General features: G+C 40.9%; 1 protein-coding gene across 1 annotated transcript in view; it reads left to right on the top strand.

Annotated features, from left to right (window-relative positions):
* SEC24D (SEC24 homolog D, COPII coat complex component) overlaps nt 1–3,672 on the top strand; it is an 85,838-nt gene extending 82,166 nt beyond the window's left edge. The window contains exons 21-22 of the mRNA XM_049786848.1: nt 1,757–1,846; nt 3,221–3,672. Coding sequence (XP_049642805.1) covers nt 1,757–1,846; nt 3,221–3,361 — 231 coding nt within the window. The 3' untranslated portion in view covers nt 3,362–3,672. The remainder of the gene's footprint in view (nt 1–1,756; nt 1,847–3,220) is intronic.
* The last annotated feature ends 10,339 nt before the right edge of the window (nt 3,673–14,011 follow it).

The following is a 14,011-nucleotide window of genomic DNA, read 5'->3' as shown; positions in this document are numbered from 1 at the left end:
AGTTATGAATATTATAATGGATACAGTTATTCTCAGGGCTGTCCTGAGTACTGAACTCTGACTTGCTGCTGAAGTCTGTACTAAATGCAGATGAAGCAGATGCAGGAGACCACACCAGACATGCATCTTTCTGTTGCACTTATAACAAGATTTATGGTTTAATGTGGAAGGAAGGCAGAGGCTTTATTTTTTAAATATTGGGGGCGGGGGGAAGCAGCAGTGATCATTTGGTTGAGGTCACTCTTAAATAATGGCTTATTTGCAGACATTGTTATTTAAGCCCTTGCTGCGAGGTTCTCCTCCTGCTCAGACTGACAGAGGGTTCTTGTGAATCACAGGGATAGCTCAGCATCTAGTTCCACTACCTGGATCTCATTTGTGCTCTAGCAAGATGGGGCAAAAGGCTCATTTGGTCCCACCATTTCTGTTATAAAAATAGTTTGTAGATAAATAAGGAGCCAGGATGAAAATTTCACGCTGCAGAAATAGAGCCAGTTTGCTTATGTTTGTTTACATTTGGCTTGTGGGTCACACCCAGTGAAGAACAGAGGTTGCTCTTGACTCAGTGCTTTAGGGTAGGTCCCAGCAGTGCTCAATGGACCCTGCATTACTAAGGATCTGATTGGTTCTTCTTGGAGCCAAAGTGATATAACAGTGGATAGAGTACTTGCCCTGCATGCTGCCAAGTCAGGTTCCATTCCCACAGCACCAGTAGGAGTAATTCCTGAGTACAGAGCCAGGAATAATCCATAAGCCTCATAAGGTGTGACCCAAAAATTGCCAAATAATTTGGAGGGTCCAGGTTGATAATATACCACATAGGGTTTTGCTTTGCTCATGGTCAACCCAGGTTTAATCCACAGCATCACATATGGTCCCATGAGCACCACAGGAGCAATTCCTGACCATAAAGGAGTTAACCTTTAATCACTGCAAAGTGGGATCTCCTTAACCCCAAATCCCAATAAATCAAATAGCTGGCACCTTCTGAATGCAAAGCACATACTCCAGCCTGCTGGAATCTCACTTCTCCACCCTTAGACAGTCAGGTTAGAACTCAGCACCCTATGGGGTAAGAATGGGTTCTTTTAAATGAGTTCCTTACTGTGTATTTTTATTTTCATTTTGGCTGAATTAACTACCAGGGGTCCTCAAACTTTTTAAACACTGTCTCTCAGACCATTGGAGGGTCTAACTATAGTAAAAACAAAACTTATGAACGAATTCTTATGCACACTGCATATATCTTATTTTGCAATGAAGAAACAAAACAGTTACAAATACAATATGTGGCCCGCGAGCCATAGTTTGAGGACCACTGACACTAAACCAATTGTATATCTTTTTGAGGAGTAGAGGCTTTCAAGCAGAACTCGGGTCCCAGAGTCCACTACCAGCAATTCTTAGCAACCAAATCAACCAGTTCAGTGTGAGGAGGAGGAGGTACTGGGCCATCCTCAGGACCAAACAAGTTTAAATATATGATTTAGGAGGTCCAGAGAGATATCATGGAGGAAAGGCATTTGCCTTGCATGCAGAAGGATGGTGGTTCGAATCCCGGCATCCCATATGGTCCCCTGAGCCTGCCAGGAGCAATTTCTGAGCGTAGAGCCAGGAGTAACTCCTGAGCGCTGCCAGGTGTGACCCAAACCCCCCCCCCCCAAATAAACAAATAAATATATGATTTAGGGGACAATTTTATTGCTGTTTCTAAATGTTATGAATTATATTGAAATAAGCATTTTTTGTTAATTAGACAACACTGCCTGAAGTGGGAAACCCATATTCTCAGTCACTGAGAATTATAATGAGTATTATCCAACAGAAGAAGCCATATTCAATGAAGGTAAGAATAATATTTGCTTTTTTCCTCTTTACCCGTATTTTATTTTGATTTTTATAAAGGCTTTAAAAATGCATATCTTGGTTTTTTTATGATGTGCTATTTAATATCTAAATATACGTATCTGCTTTATCAAACAGAAACATACACAGCTCAGTTCTCATCAAAAGTTACACCCTGGGTTATCTTCATATTTAGTAACATAAAAATATTTTTTGTGCTTTTGTACCATATTATGAGAAGTTTTTGAAATAACTTTTCACTTACACTATTGCCTAAATGATAGAAGTCTCATGCAGAACATGTGTCAGTTTCTGTTCTTGCACTGGATTTTTCATCTCTAGGAAGTTTTGTTGCCCTAGAGACGCCTTTCTAAATTCTTCTAGCTTTGTTCAAGTTCAAGAACAAGAGTGAAAAATGTGGAAATTCTGTTATCTTTTTTCTTTTCTTCCTTTCCTCATCCCCACTTATTTTTTTCTTTGTTGGGACTTCATGTTTTTGATTTTTTTGGTCTTGATCTTATTTAGTTTTGATATTTTGCTTGCAAAATCTGTGAGACTAATAAAAAGGTTTGATGGGGCCCGGAGAGATAGCACAGCGGTATTTGCCTTGCAAGCAGCCCATCCAGGACCAAAGGTGGTTGGTTCGAATCCTAGTGTCCCGTATGTTCCCCTGTGCCTGCCAGGAGCTATTTCTGAGCAGACAGCCAGAAGTAACCCCTGAGCACTGCCAGGTGTGGTCCAAAAACAAACAAACAAAAATAAATAAATAAAAAGGCTTGATATTGAATGGTTTAAATATTATATGTATATGTATGCATACTGTATAAACTGTAAATATACTGTTGACTTTGTACAGATGTAATCTTCGCAACACCGTGGTGTAATTTGTAAAGATAAGCATGTAGTTCTCAAGAGTGATTTTTGGTTTTTGTGCCAATTGAATGCCACATTTTTGTGTTTTGAAGTAATTTTCTTTACCAGCTCATGCTACAAATGCTGCTGGATTTTTTAAAGTTCATTTCTTATTAAACTGTCTGAATTATTATAGGCAAACACCATATGTTGGCCTGTGTGGTAATAGACATGACTTTCTCATCTTCCTCCCTGAACCCTCTCCAAGTAGTTGGTGTATAATTTCAGTAAAACAAAGCAGGCAGAGTTGAGCTGCATTCTGCTACTATTAGTTTCTAAGCAGTGTTCTGGGCGTACTCCAGGTTCTGCACTCAGGGATAACTCCTGGCTGGCTTAAGGAACCTTAGGGGATGCTGGGGATCAAACCTGGGTCAGTCACATGCAAGGCAAGTGTCTTTGCTACTGTACTATTGCTATGACCCCTGGATAATGTTTTTAAACCCCTTTCTGGTTTTTTCCCTAGCTCACAATTGTCAAGCAGAGAGAGCAGCCAGAGATGGTTTTCCGACAGTTCCTGGTGGAAGACAAAGGCTTGTATGGGGGATCATCTTATGTGGATTTCCTCTGCTGCGTACACAAGGAGATCTGTCAGCTGCTGAATTAGTTAAATTCGCTCATTGTTGAGGTTGCATTTCTAAGGAGACCATCTCCTTCTTGGTGCCTAATTCTCCAGATGATAACGACTTGCATTGGTTGATTCTTTGCTCACTTCAAATAGTTTCCTGAGAAGGCGTAGAGAATGTCAGCTTTGGTGCTCAGGTATGAAGCCAATCTAGGTACAGTGGTACCATCAAGGGAACTGGCTATTTCTGATTGCACAACTTTTAACTGTTGAATGGATGCGGTTGGCATTTCATGAAAGGCATAGTTTACAGAACTCTAAACATTCTCAATTTTCTTTCTTTGAAATATGCTAGACTTATAAATTATTTTTCAAAATGTATAGATTTGGGGTGAAAAGTCTTGCAGTGAGGGAGAAAACTTAGTTTTTACATTGTATCTAATTTTTAAAAAAAAACATCTAATCCCATTGAACATTTTCAACATAAGGTTTGCATAGCAAACTTTAATGACTTTGGGATCTATATGGTAGAACAATTTGTGTTCTACATTTTTTTCATAATTATATGTTGTGTATGTTAAACCTATTTTCCAATTGTTTTGTCTATAAAACTGTCTATCAATATTCTTAATGTTTCTCTGTACAATTTTGAAGGTTTCTACCTGTATATAATGGATCTTAACCAGTATAATAAATCACTTCATATGCTCTTATTAAGGAAGAATTTGTTTTAATTTTGTGATAAAAGAAAAGTAAGATGGGGCCAGAGTGTTTGCCTTGCATATGGCTGACCTAGGACAGACCGTGGTTTGATCCCCCAGTGTCCCATATGGTCCCCCAAACCAAGAGCTATTTCTGAGTCAGGAGTAACCCCTGAGCATCAGTATGTATGGCCCAAAAAACAAAAACAAAAGAAAAAGGAAAAAAATAATCGGGGTAGTGTCCGGAGTCTTGGGAAAAAGTTCTTTAGATGGATCATTAGGAATTTAATGGGGGGGCCGGAGAGATAGCAAGGAGGTAGGGCATTTGCCTTGCATGTAGAAGAACGGTGGTTCAAATCCCTGCATCCCATATGGTCCCTCGAGCCTGCCAGGATTGATTTCTGAGTGTAGAGCCAGGAGTAACCACTGAGCGCTGCCGGATGTGACCCAAAAACAAAAACAAACAACAACAACAAAAAAGAATTTGATGGGGCCAGAGCAAAGGGTGTTTGCCTTATGTAGCCGACCTGGGTTCAATCCCTGGCATCTCATATCGTTCCCTGAACAGCGAGAGGAGTGACTTTTGAGCACTGCCAGGTGTGGTTCCCTCCCCCCCAAAAACTTAAAAGATAAAATCTTCTTATGGAAGTGGGAAAGTTATATGTACATAGATAAAGCTAAGAAGTATCAGAAACAGTGTTGCTTGAGAGAAGCACTAAAACAATCTAACCAGTCTTTGTGGGCAAAGTAAATAGAAATAGGTGACCTGAAACCATTACTAATGAATATATAAAACCGAGGAGAGTGGAATTGAGGGATCTGTCACAGACTTCTACTCTGTACCTGACCTGCTCAGCTTAATGGTCAAGTATATAAATAATTACTTAGAGCTAAAAGGTATTGAGTGCTCATAATAGACCAAGAACTGCATAATATGCCTTAATAACTACTCTACATTTATTCCTCCTGGCAACACTCATCTTCCCATCAGCCTCATTCACAGATGAAAAAATAGGTTTAAAGTGATGAAGTACCTTTGCATATAATCACCTAACTTTTGGGATTTACTTCAATTAGAAGTCATGAAATTGAATAGAATAACAAATACACTGCTAGTAACTGATACTTTAGTTCACTAAAGGTATTTCAGATTAACTTGGTTGAATTTATTTAACAAGATGAAATACATGATCCTGAACTTCGTCCAAAATATGCAGGTGCTTCTTGGAGTCAACTGCTATATTAAAAAAATGATATATGGGGCCAGGAAGGTGGCGCTATAGGTTAGGTGTCTGCCTTGCAAGCGGATGGACCACGGTTCGATCCCCCGGTGTTCCATATGGTCCCCCCAAGCCAGGGGTGATTTCTGAGCGCATAGCCAGGAGTAACCCCTGAGCTTCAAACGGGTGTGGCCCAAAAACCAAAAAAAAAAAAAAAAAAAAAGATATATGTATAGTCTTGGGGCTATGGCTCAAATGGTAGAAAATATGTGAGGCCCCGAGCTGTCTCCCAGCCTCAAGCACAGCACAGCCCCCAAAGCACTGCTGTCTCTATTAATAACAGATAAAGCAGCATTTAAGCAGTTGGTCTGTTAGAATCTGAAGTGGGGCACCACAGTCTGAACTCAGGGTCCTATAGTAGAAGTGAGGAAAAATGTTGACATGGGGAGCTGGAGCAACAGCACAGTAGATAAGGTACTTACCTTGCATGTTACCAACCCAGATTCTATTCTTAGCATCCCATATAGTCCCCCAAGCATGGCCAGCAGTGACTCCTTAGTGCAGAACCAGCAGTTAGCACTGAGCGTTGCTGGGTATGCTCCCCCAAAAGAAAAATGTTGCCATAGGCACTTATGGAGGGTATGTTCTGCTCTAGACACCAAAGCTCTGTCAAAAACATTCCAGTGAGTATTTCTTTATTCACTAGATGGTCTTTTATTATGTTCCTGAGGGTACCAGTAACCGAAACCAGCAAAATAGATGAAGCTCAGTGAAAGAACTTACAAGGTATTGATGTCAGGGCTTCCCAATGTGGGTGATGCAGCCCCCTGTGGTGTCCTGACAAGATCGCTGGGACTATAGTAGTCTTGAGTGCAATTAGGGGATCAAGGGTGGGGTAATTCCTGTTTGTTTCACTTAAGGTTTCCTGGGGGATGGTGCCGAGTGACTTCTGAAAGGGGCCAGTACAGATAAGTTTGGGAACCTGTGACTTAGATCCTCGAAGAATGTGCTGTTCCAGAAGTGGCATTCTCACATACCTGTTTTCTGCACACATTGTCTGTGCTAGGCACTGTGCAATCCACAGGCAGACAACAGTGGACAAGTGTAATCCCTGCCACGACTACCATTATGGCAAAGTTTCATAAGTGTCATGCCAGGTCACTCAGAGTGAGTGAATATTTGAGCAGAGAGCAAAGCATACAACATAAGACCCAGTGTGGGTGAGAGATTTCAAGACTTATTTTGTATCTTTATCACTATGTAAAATATGATTCATTTGAGCATTAAAATTATAAAAATGCAAAATCTTATTTTAAATGTTTTCTGGGAGGCTAGGGGTGCTCACGGACCACTCCTGTCTGACTGTATGTGGTAACAAAAATTTAAGCTGAGTCAGCTACATACATGCAAAGTAAGCTTTCTGCTTGCTATACTATCTCTCTGGCTTTAATTTTATTGTTGTTTCATCATTATTATACATTTTATGACTATGAAATGTTTATAATTTGTAAACATATAAATTACTTATATTATTTACAGGCCTGATATTTTGTATAGCAATTAATAGGTTGAGGAATCACAAGTTTTGCAATAGTTAATGGTGTCCTCTACAATAATTGGTTGAACTTAAAGGACTTTTTTTCTTCCCTCCTTTGGGTAATTGTTTTTTGATATGTGATATGATTTATGTTTTCCATTCAGTGCTGTTCATTATCAGGTGATAGATGACAATCAGTCTCTCGGTGTTGAAAACTGCCTTTCAGCTGCATGACTTTCAAACAAATTTATATTGTGAAGTAGGTTTATTTTACTTATATTCTGTACAGTTTATAGAAAACAAATGCAATAATCAGGCTAGTTTCTAACCACCCCACTCCAAGAATCGCTGTTGTTATTTTTCTTTGTTGACAGAAAGCCGATAAAAAGAAGTACAGCTTGATCCAACAAAAATCACTTTCAGAACCCTTTCATTTCCATTAAAAAAAACAAAAAACAAAAAACAAAACCGGGGCCGGTGAGGTGGCGCTTGAGGTAAGGTATCTGCCTTGCAAGCGCTAGCCAAGGAAAATCGAGACCGTGGTTCGATCCCCCGGCGTCCCATATGGTCCCCCCAAGCCAGGGGCAATTTCAGAGCCCTTAGCCAGGAGTAACCCCTGAGCATTAGATGGGTGTGGCCCGAAAAACCAAAAACAAAACAAAATGCATCATCATTTTCAGTTAATTTTCCAGTGGTGGTGAATATTTTTTGTGTGCCAAAAAGATAAAGGAGGGCCCGGAGAGATAGCATAGCGGCGTTTGCCTTGCAAGCAGCCGATCCAGGACCTAAGGTGGTTGGTTCGAATCCCGGTGTCCCATATGGTCCCCCGTGCCTGCCAGGAGCTATTTCTGAGCAGACAGCCAGGAGTAACCCCTGAGCACCGCCAGGTGTGGTCCAAAAACCAAAAAAAAAAAAAAAAAAAAAAAGATGAAGGAATAGTTAAAGCAGTCTGAAAGTAGAAAAATTAGATGCAAATGAAACTGATTCACAGCATCAACTTTGGATTCTTTAGCACAGGACTTTGTGGGCCTAAGAGGTAGCCATACATCAAGTAAAAAGGACTAACCTAATGACAACACTTTCTGTTAAAATTGTCATTTCTTGAATCCATGAAAAACTATGTAAATAGTTTGAGATTAGGAACAGAATACTGTCTTCTAAAGTTCAGTCAGATGGAAATATGTTCATTAAAAGTGAATTAATAACCCAGGTCGGCTGCATCAAAGACAAGTGCCTTCCCACAGTCCTATCTCTGGCCTACAACAGGTGTATTTTTGCCACCTTTGGTGACAATTTTCAGTTAGTCCAAGGTTGTTTACATACTCTTGCTTTCTGCTCATACCAAGCTTCCCAATTCCCAGAGCACATCCTCATGAACATGAGTTCTAGAGCACTGCCATGCAAACTTACATGGAAGCCCTGAATCAAAGCCAGGAGTGGGAATTGATTTTCCTTTTTTGTTGTTTTTTGTTTTGTTTTGGGGCTATACCTGGCGGTTCTTGGGTATTCTTGGCTCTGCACTCAGAAATCTGCACTATGAAATCACTCTGGCAGGCTTGGGCGACTATATATGGGATGCTGAGGATCAAATCTGGTCCAGGGTTGGTCACGTGCAAGACAGACACCCTACCACTGTGCAATCACTCCAGCCCTGATTTTTCCTTATGTTTAGTAGGCAGCAGATACTCTGAGGAAAGTGTCATAGCTTTATTTTATTTTATTTTGGTTTGGGAGCCACACACAATGGTGCTCAGAGGTTACTTCTGGTTCTGCACTCAGGAATCACTCCTGGCATGCTTAAGGGGACCATATGGGATGCCCGTGATCCCAGATACCAGTGATACCAGATGCCAATGATACCAGAATCTGGGTCTGCTGCATGCAAGGCAAGCACTCTACCTGCTATGCTATTGCTCCAGCCCCAGACTGGTTTTTATTATCTTTATTTAAACACCGTGATTACAAATATGATTGTAGTTGTATGATTTTAGTCGTACCCTCAGACTGGTATTTTTAAAGTCAAACCAAAAGAAGTTAAAGACTACAGAGAAGTAGTAATTCAGTAGCTATTCCTTTCACTTCTCTTCTTTGGGAAAACAAGTCCTTATTAAAAACTCCTTTTATGTAGTTAAGAGAATATTAAAGTATAAAAAGGACTTAAAATCCCCTGGAAATTACTTCTAATTATTAAGCAAGCAAAAGCCCGAGGAAGTATTTGTTATGGAGGAAGTGAGTGGGACACTTCTTACATGCATACATTTATCAACTAAACAACAAAGACCAATTCCTAAGAGCACAAACCACCAAGTTATAAGCTCAGGACTAAGGTCATTTTTCGCTTGAATCAGGCTAAGTGAAAGCCATCAGGACTAGCAATGTTCCCCAAGAAGGTCCTGAGGCTCTATTATTGTCACCTTCTGGTGATCTGTTAAGTTTATACATTGTACATATTATCTTAAATTATACTTTGAAATTATTTTGATAAACACCATTTTAAATCATGTTTATATGCTTAATTCTTCTCTCCTTTCCCCTCCAGTAAAACACAGCAGTAGACCATAAAACTATAATCCTGAGCTCCTATTCACCAAGCAAAGAAATCTTGCTTAACTTGTCTGGAGAAGGTCAAATGACCATCTACCTTATTTATGAGCAATACATTAAAGATCTCTTTGTCATAAACTATTAAAGCATAATTACACAGAAGTTGGGAAAAAATTAAATTGTAGGAGCAAATTCTATTAAGACTTTTATGCACTATGATCATTTGAGAGCAGGAACTACTAAAATAGGAATGTTCAACAAAACTATTTGACTCCTTGTTCTGTGCTTTTTTGCTTGCTGTTTGGGGGCTACACCCAGCCAAGTTCAATGCTTATTCCTGGCAATGTTAAGGGACTAAGATCTGAGTTACAATGCTCCCTGGCTCCCCAAACACAACTGGGCTACTGCTGTTTAAAAAAAAAAAAAAAAGACAAATGCAGGGGCCAGAGTGGTGGCGCAAGTCTATGTTATCTGCCTTGGACATGCTAACCTAGGTCGGACAACAGTTCGATCCCCCTGCGTCCATATGGTCCCCAAGCCAGGAGCGATTTTTCAGTGCATAGCCAGGAGTAACCCGAGCATCACTGGGTATGGCCCACAAAAATTAAAAAAAAAAAAAAGACAAACACAGAATTGGGTGTTTATTATGGAGGTGTTTGAGCCACACTCAGTGCTGCTCAGGGGATCATACGTGTGATTGAACCTGGGTCATTATTATTATGCATAGTTACCTTACCTGCTCTATCACTCTGGCCCCTCTAGTTATTCTTTTGTGTGAAGGTTTGTGTACAGGTTTGGGATTCTGTAATAGTTAATGACTTGGTGACATCACAGGCCAAGACCCACTTCTCCCACTGGACAGGTGAATGGCTGTCAACGTGACTGTGATAGTTTAACAACCTATCAATTGACTAATATACTTTTAGAAGTGGTGGTCTCCTTTCCCAACAAAGCAATTTTTATTTCTCTGTAAATGTAATCACTGGAATTTAGAAACCAGCTTTTAATATATGCATGTAAAGAATTTTTAATTCAAGAAGTATAAAAACTTGGGCCGGAGAAATAGCATGGAGGTTAGGCATTTGCCTTGCATGCAGGACAGTGGTTCAAATCCCGGCATCCCATATGGTCCCCCGAGCCTGCCAGGAGCGATTTCTGAGTGTAGAGCCAGGAGTAACCCCTGAGCACTGCTGGGTGTGACCCAAAAACAAACAAACAAAAAGGAGTATAAAATTTTAATTACCAACACCTTGCCGTTAAGGGGAGCACACATGAGCATCACAGCATGTTTTCCCTAGCTGGGCTAGTGATTATTCCATCCTCCCTCAGATGGCATTCTGGGTGGGGGGGCAACTCTACCTCGTTCTGGGAATTCAGATCAAGTCAGTGTGTCTGTTTATTAAGGTGCTTTATGCTGCTTTCCTTTTCTTGGGAGCAGAGACAACACATTAATGGGAGATACAGGAAAATAGGAAAAATAAGAAAAGTGCAACTATGCTAAATGGGAGAAAGGAATTGAAAGCAAACATTCCTGTTTAAGTTCTTCGCTATAAAGCAAATTCATGGATGATTTCAGATTGGCATTATATGCTTGGCTCCTATATACATTTTATATTGTTGACCTCAATTCCCAAATACTTGGAAGCACTTCTGTAGATACTGGATTTCATTCTTTATCAACATCTCTAATTACAGAGACAAGAACACTAACTGATCAAACTGATTTACTATTTTATCCATTACCAAGAGTATTCTAGATTAAACAAGGTACATTTCTCTGTGCATGGCAGCTAGCAAAGATAATGAGTAAATAATGGAGGTCTGAAGACCTCAAACTATGTGGCTTCTCCAAAAAAGTTTTATTGGGTTCAATTGGAAAAGTGTTCTTACAATGCAGACATTTGAGATATTAGTTTTAAATTAACTGCATATGCCTGAGTTCTTATAATTGTATCTCAAGATAGGATAATGCTAAAAGCCTGACATGGGAGCCAAGTTTTGCTCTAAGAAGGCCTTTCTTGTAAGGTTTGTTCTTAATATCTCACAAAAATGAGACACTTATGATCCAGGACTGCCATTCTGAATAGGTCACAAATGACCCATTATTTTGTCAAGATTAGATTAAGGGGGCAGGAGCAAGTGGTAAGGTGTCTGCCTTGTGCGCAGCTAGCCTAGGACAGACCGCAGTTCGATTCCCCCCCCCCCCCCCAGTGCCCCATATGGTCCCCAAGTCAGGAGCGATTTCTGAGCACATGAGCACATAGCCAAGAGAAATCCCTGAGCGTCACCAAGTGTGGCCCAAAAACCAAAAATCAAAAAAAAAAAAAAAGATTAGATTCAGCTGGGCAAAGTGATAGCATTGCAGTAGAGCCATCTGCCTTGCAAGCCGCCAACCCAAGACAGACCTGGGTTCAATCCCTGGCATCCCATATGGTCCCCCAAGCCTGCCAGGAATGATTTCTGAGCAAGAGCCAGGAATGATTTCTGAGCAAGAGCCAGGGATAACCCCTGAGCACCGCCAGGTATGGCCAAAAACATAAAACTCTAAAAAAAAATATTAAGAGGGACAGAGAGATAGTAAAACAGTAGGGTGTTTGCTTTGCACACAGCCAACCGGGGTTGGACCTGGGTAGATTCCCAGCATCCCATATGGTTTCCCGAACCTGCCAGGGGCAATTTCTGAGTGCAGGACCAGGAGTAACCCCTGAGCACTGCCAGGTGTGACTCCAAAACAAAAATCAAAAACAAGAAAAATTTGATTCAGCAAATGAACAAAATCTGATACTGTACTTCAAAGACTTCATCTTATGTGCTTAGATCCAGAAAAATAGTGCAGACTTAAAATAAGCTGCTGTGGGGCAGGAGCAATGTACAGTGGGTAGGATGTTTCCTTGTATGCACCCAACCTGGATAATCATTTGGTTCCCCACACCCTGCTAGGAGTGGCCCCTGACCATTGCCAGTTATGGCCCCAAACAAAACAATTCATAAAATTAAACTGCTGCAACTCAGCAGAATGTTGAGTTAGCAACCAAAATGAGAGAAGTATTTTCCAAAAATAAAAGGGATTCCTAGGAAGAGCCAAGATAGTCTCGGCCATGGGAACACACCAACTCTCGGAACACCATTGCCACCCCAAGACTGTCAGGGCCCAACATTTACTCGGCTTTAGAGAAAGTCAAGGAGCAAAAGTAGTTCTAGGTTCCCACCTTTCTGAGCTAAAGGCTTCAAGCTAGGGCTTCTGCACTCCACATAGAATCAGTGTGGTAGTAGCTGTGCTTCCCAGTTCAGCTCTGGAGATGGGACCCACTACCCAGACACGGCCCACCACTTCCCTGAGGCCTGGCTGGCACAACATAGCATAATTAGCAGATGTGGCAGAAATGGCCCAAGGGGCAGGATACCAATAACTCCAGTGACAATGGAAATACATGGATATATGAATCATACAAGGCATACAAGCACAGATGAACAGCACACACTTGAGCAACTCATGGGGTTCTGATGGGTCTCAATGTGTTCTGTAATTCGATTCTCACAATGGAATCCTGGTACATATAGCAGAATCCTTGCAGCATTACTGCAAAACTGTGAGCAGCCCAGATGCACCACTCTGAGTGGTGCATCACAGGTCTCAGAGTCTGCAAGAGTCTGACCTTACCTCAGCATCTTTACAGCAGATCACAATGGCAATTCCGAAGACAGAAAAAAAGACTTTTACATTTCAGAGCTTTTAAGTTTCTGTACAAAGATCATACACAAAATAAAAAAATACATATTTATCAGGAAACAATAGTGGCATTTCACTCATCAAATTCATTTCAAACATGAGTTGCAATAATGAAAGAGAAGCAACGCAGAGATTCACACTTAACCCATCTGCAAAACTAGCCCCAACACATAACATCCCAGAGGGTTTTAATAAAAGCCGCTTCAGATGTGTCCCCAGGTTGACATCTCAGGAGTTCCTCTATCTGGGTTCACACCATTTCTCCCCAACAGGTTTAAAGGGACAGGTTATGTCCTCATCACCAAGTATTTGAATGCCCAATATGTTCAGATCACATCCCTGACGACGGTATGTCTTGGTGGCCAAGTCTTTTATTTCACTAAAAGAAAATAAAACTTCTTTGAAGGTCCATCAAGTTCACATCCACAACAAAGTGCTTGCACTTGGGTCTTTGTTGCCATTCACTTCTTAGGAAACGTGATTAAGCCCCTGCTTAGGCATAGGAACAGAGATTAAGATTTGCTCCTCTACCTGCCCTGGGAGCACCATCTCCCAGAGGATGGAGACCGGGAAGAAGGTGGTGATGCTCTTCAGCATTTTGGTTTTTCTGCTGTCAACTGTCAGGTGAATTTTTCAAAAAAGAATCTTTCTGTTGCACTGAGAACATAGGAAAATCCTGGCAGAAATTTCCTAAGACCCTAAGCCACAATGTAGGCCCCACTGCTGACAGTTCTAAGACACAGAGACCGTCTTAACAATCAAGTGGCTGGGCTCTATCATTAATGTCATCTCTACGGGAATGGATAGTCATCCCTTCGATTAGTCACGGGGGACAAAGGCAGGAGGGCTCATTTAATGAAAGAGAGTAAAAGCAAAGTGTATGCTGTAACTGAGTTTGAAATATGAGAGAGCAAGAGGAGCGCGGAGAGGAGAAGAGAATAGAGAGAAGAGAAGAGAATG

The sequence above is a fragment of the Suncus etruscus genome, chromosome 14 (genome assembly GCF_024139225.1).
Source record: "Suncus etruscus isolate mSunEtr1 chromosome 14, mSunEtr1.pri.cur, whole genome shotgun sequence".
NCBI lineage: Eukaryota > Metazoa > Chordata > Mammalia > Eulipotyphla > Soricidae > Suncus > Suncus etruscus.
The sequence above is the reverse complement of the archived record's forward strand: the minus strand, read 5'-3'. Positions and strand labels throughout refer to the sequence as shown.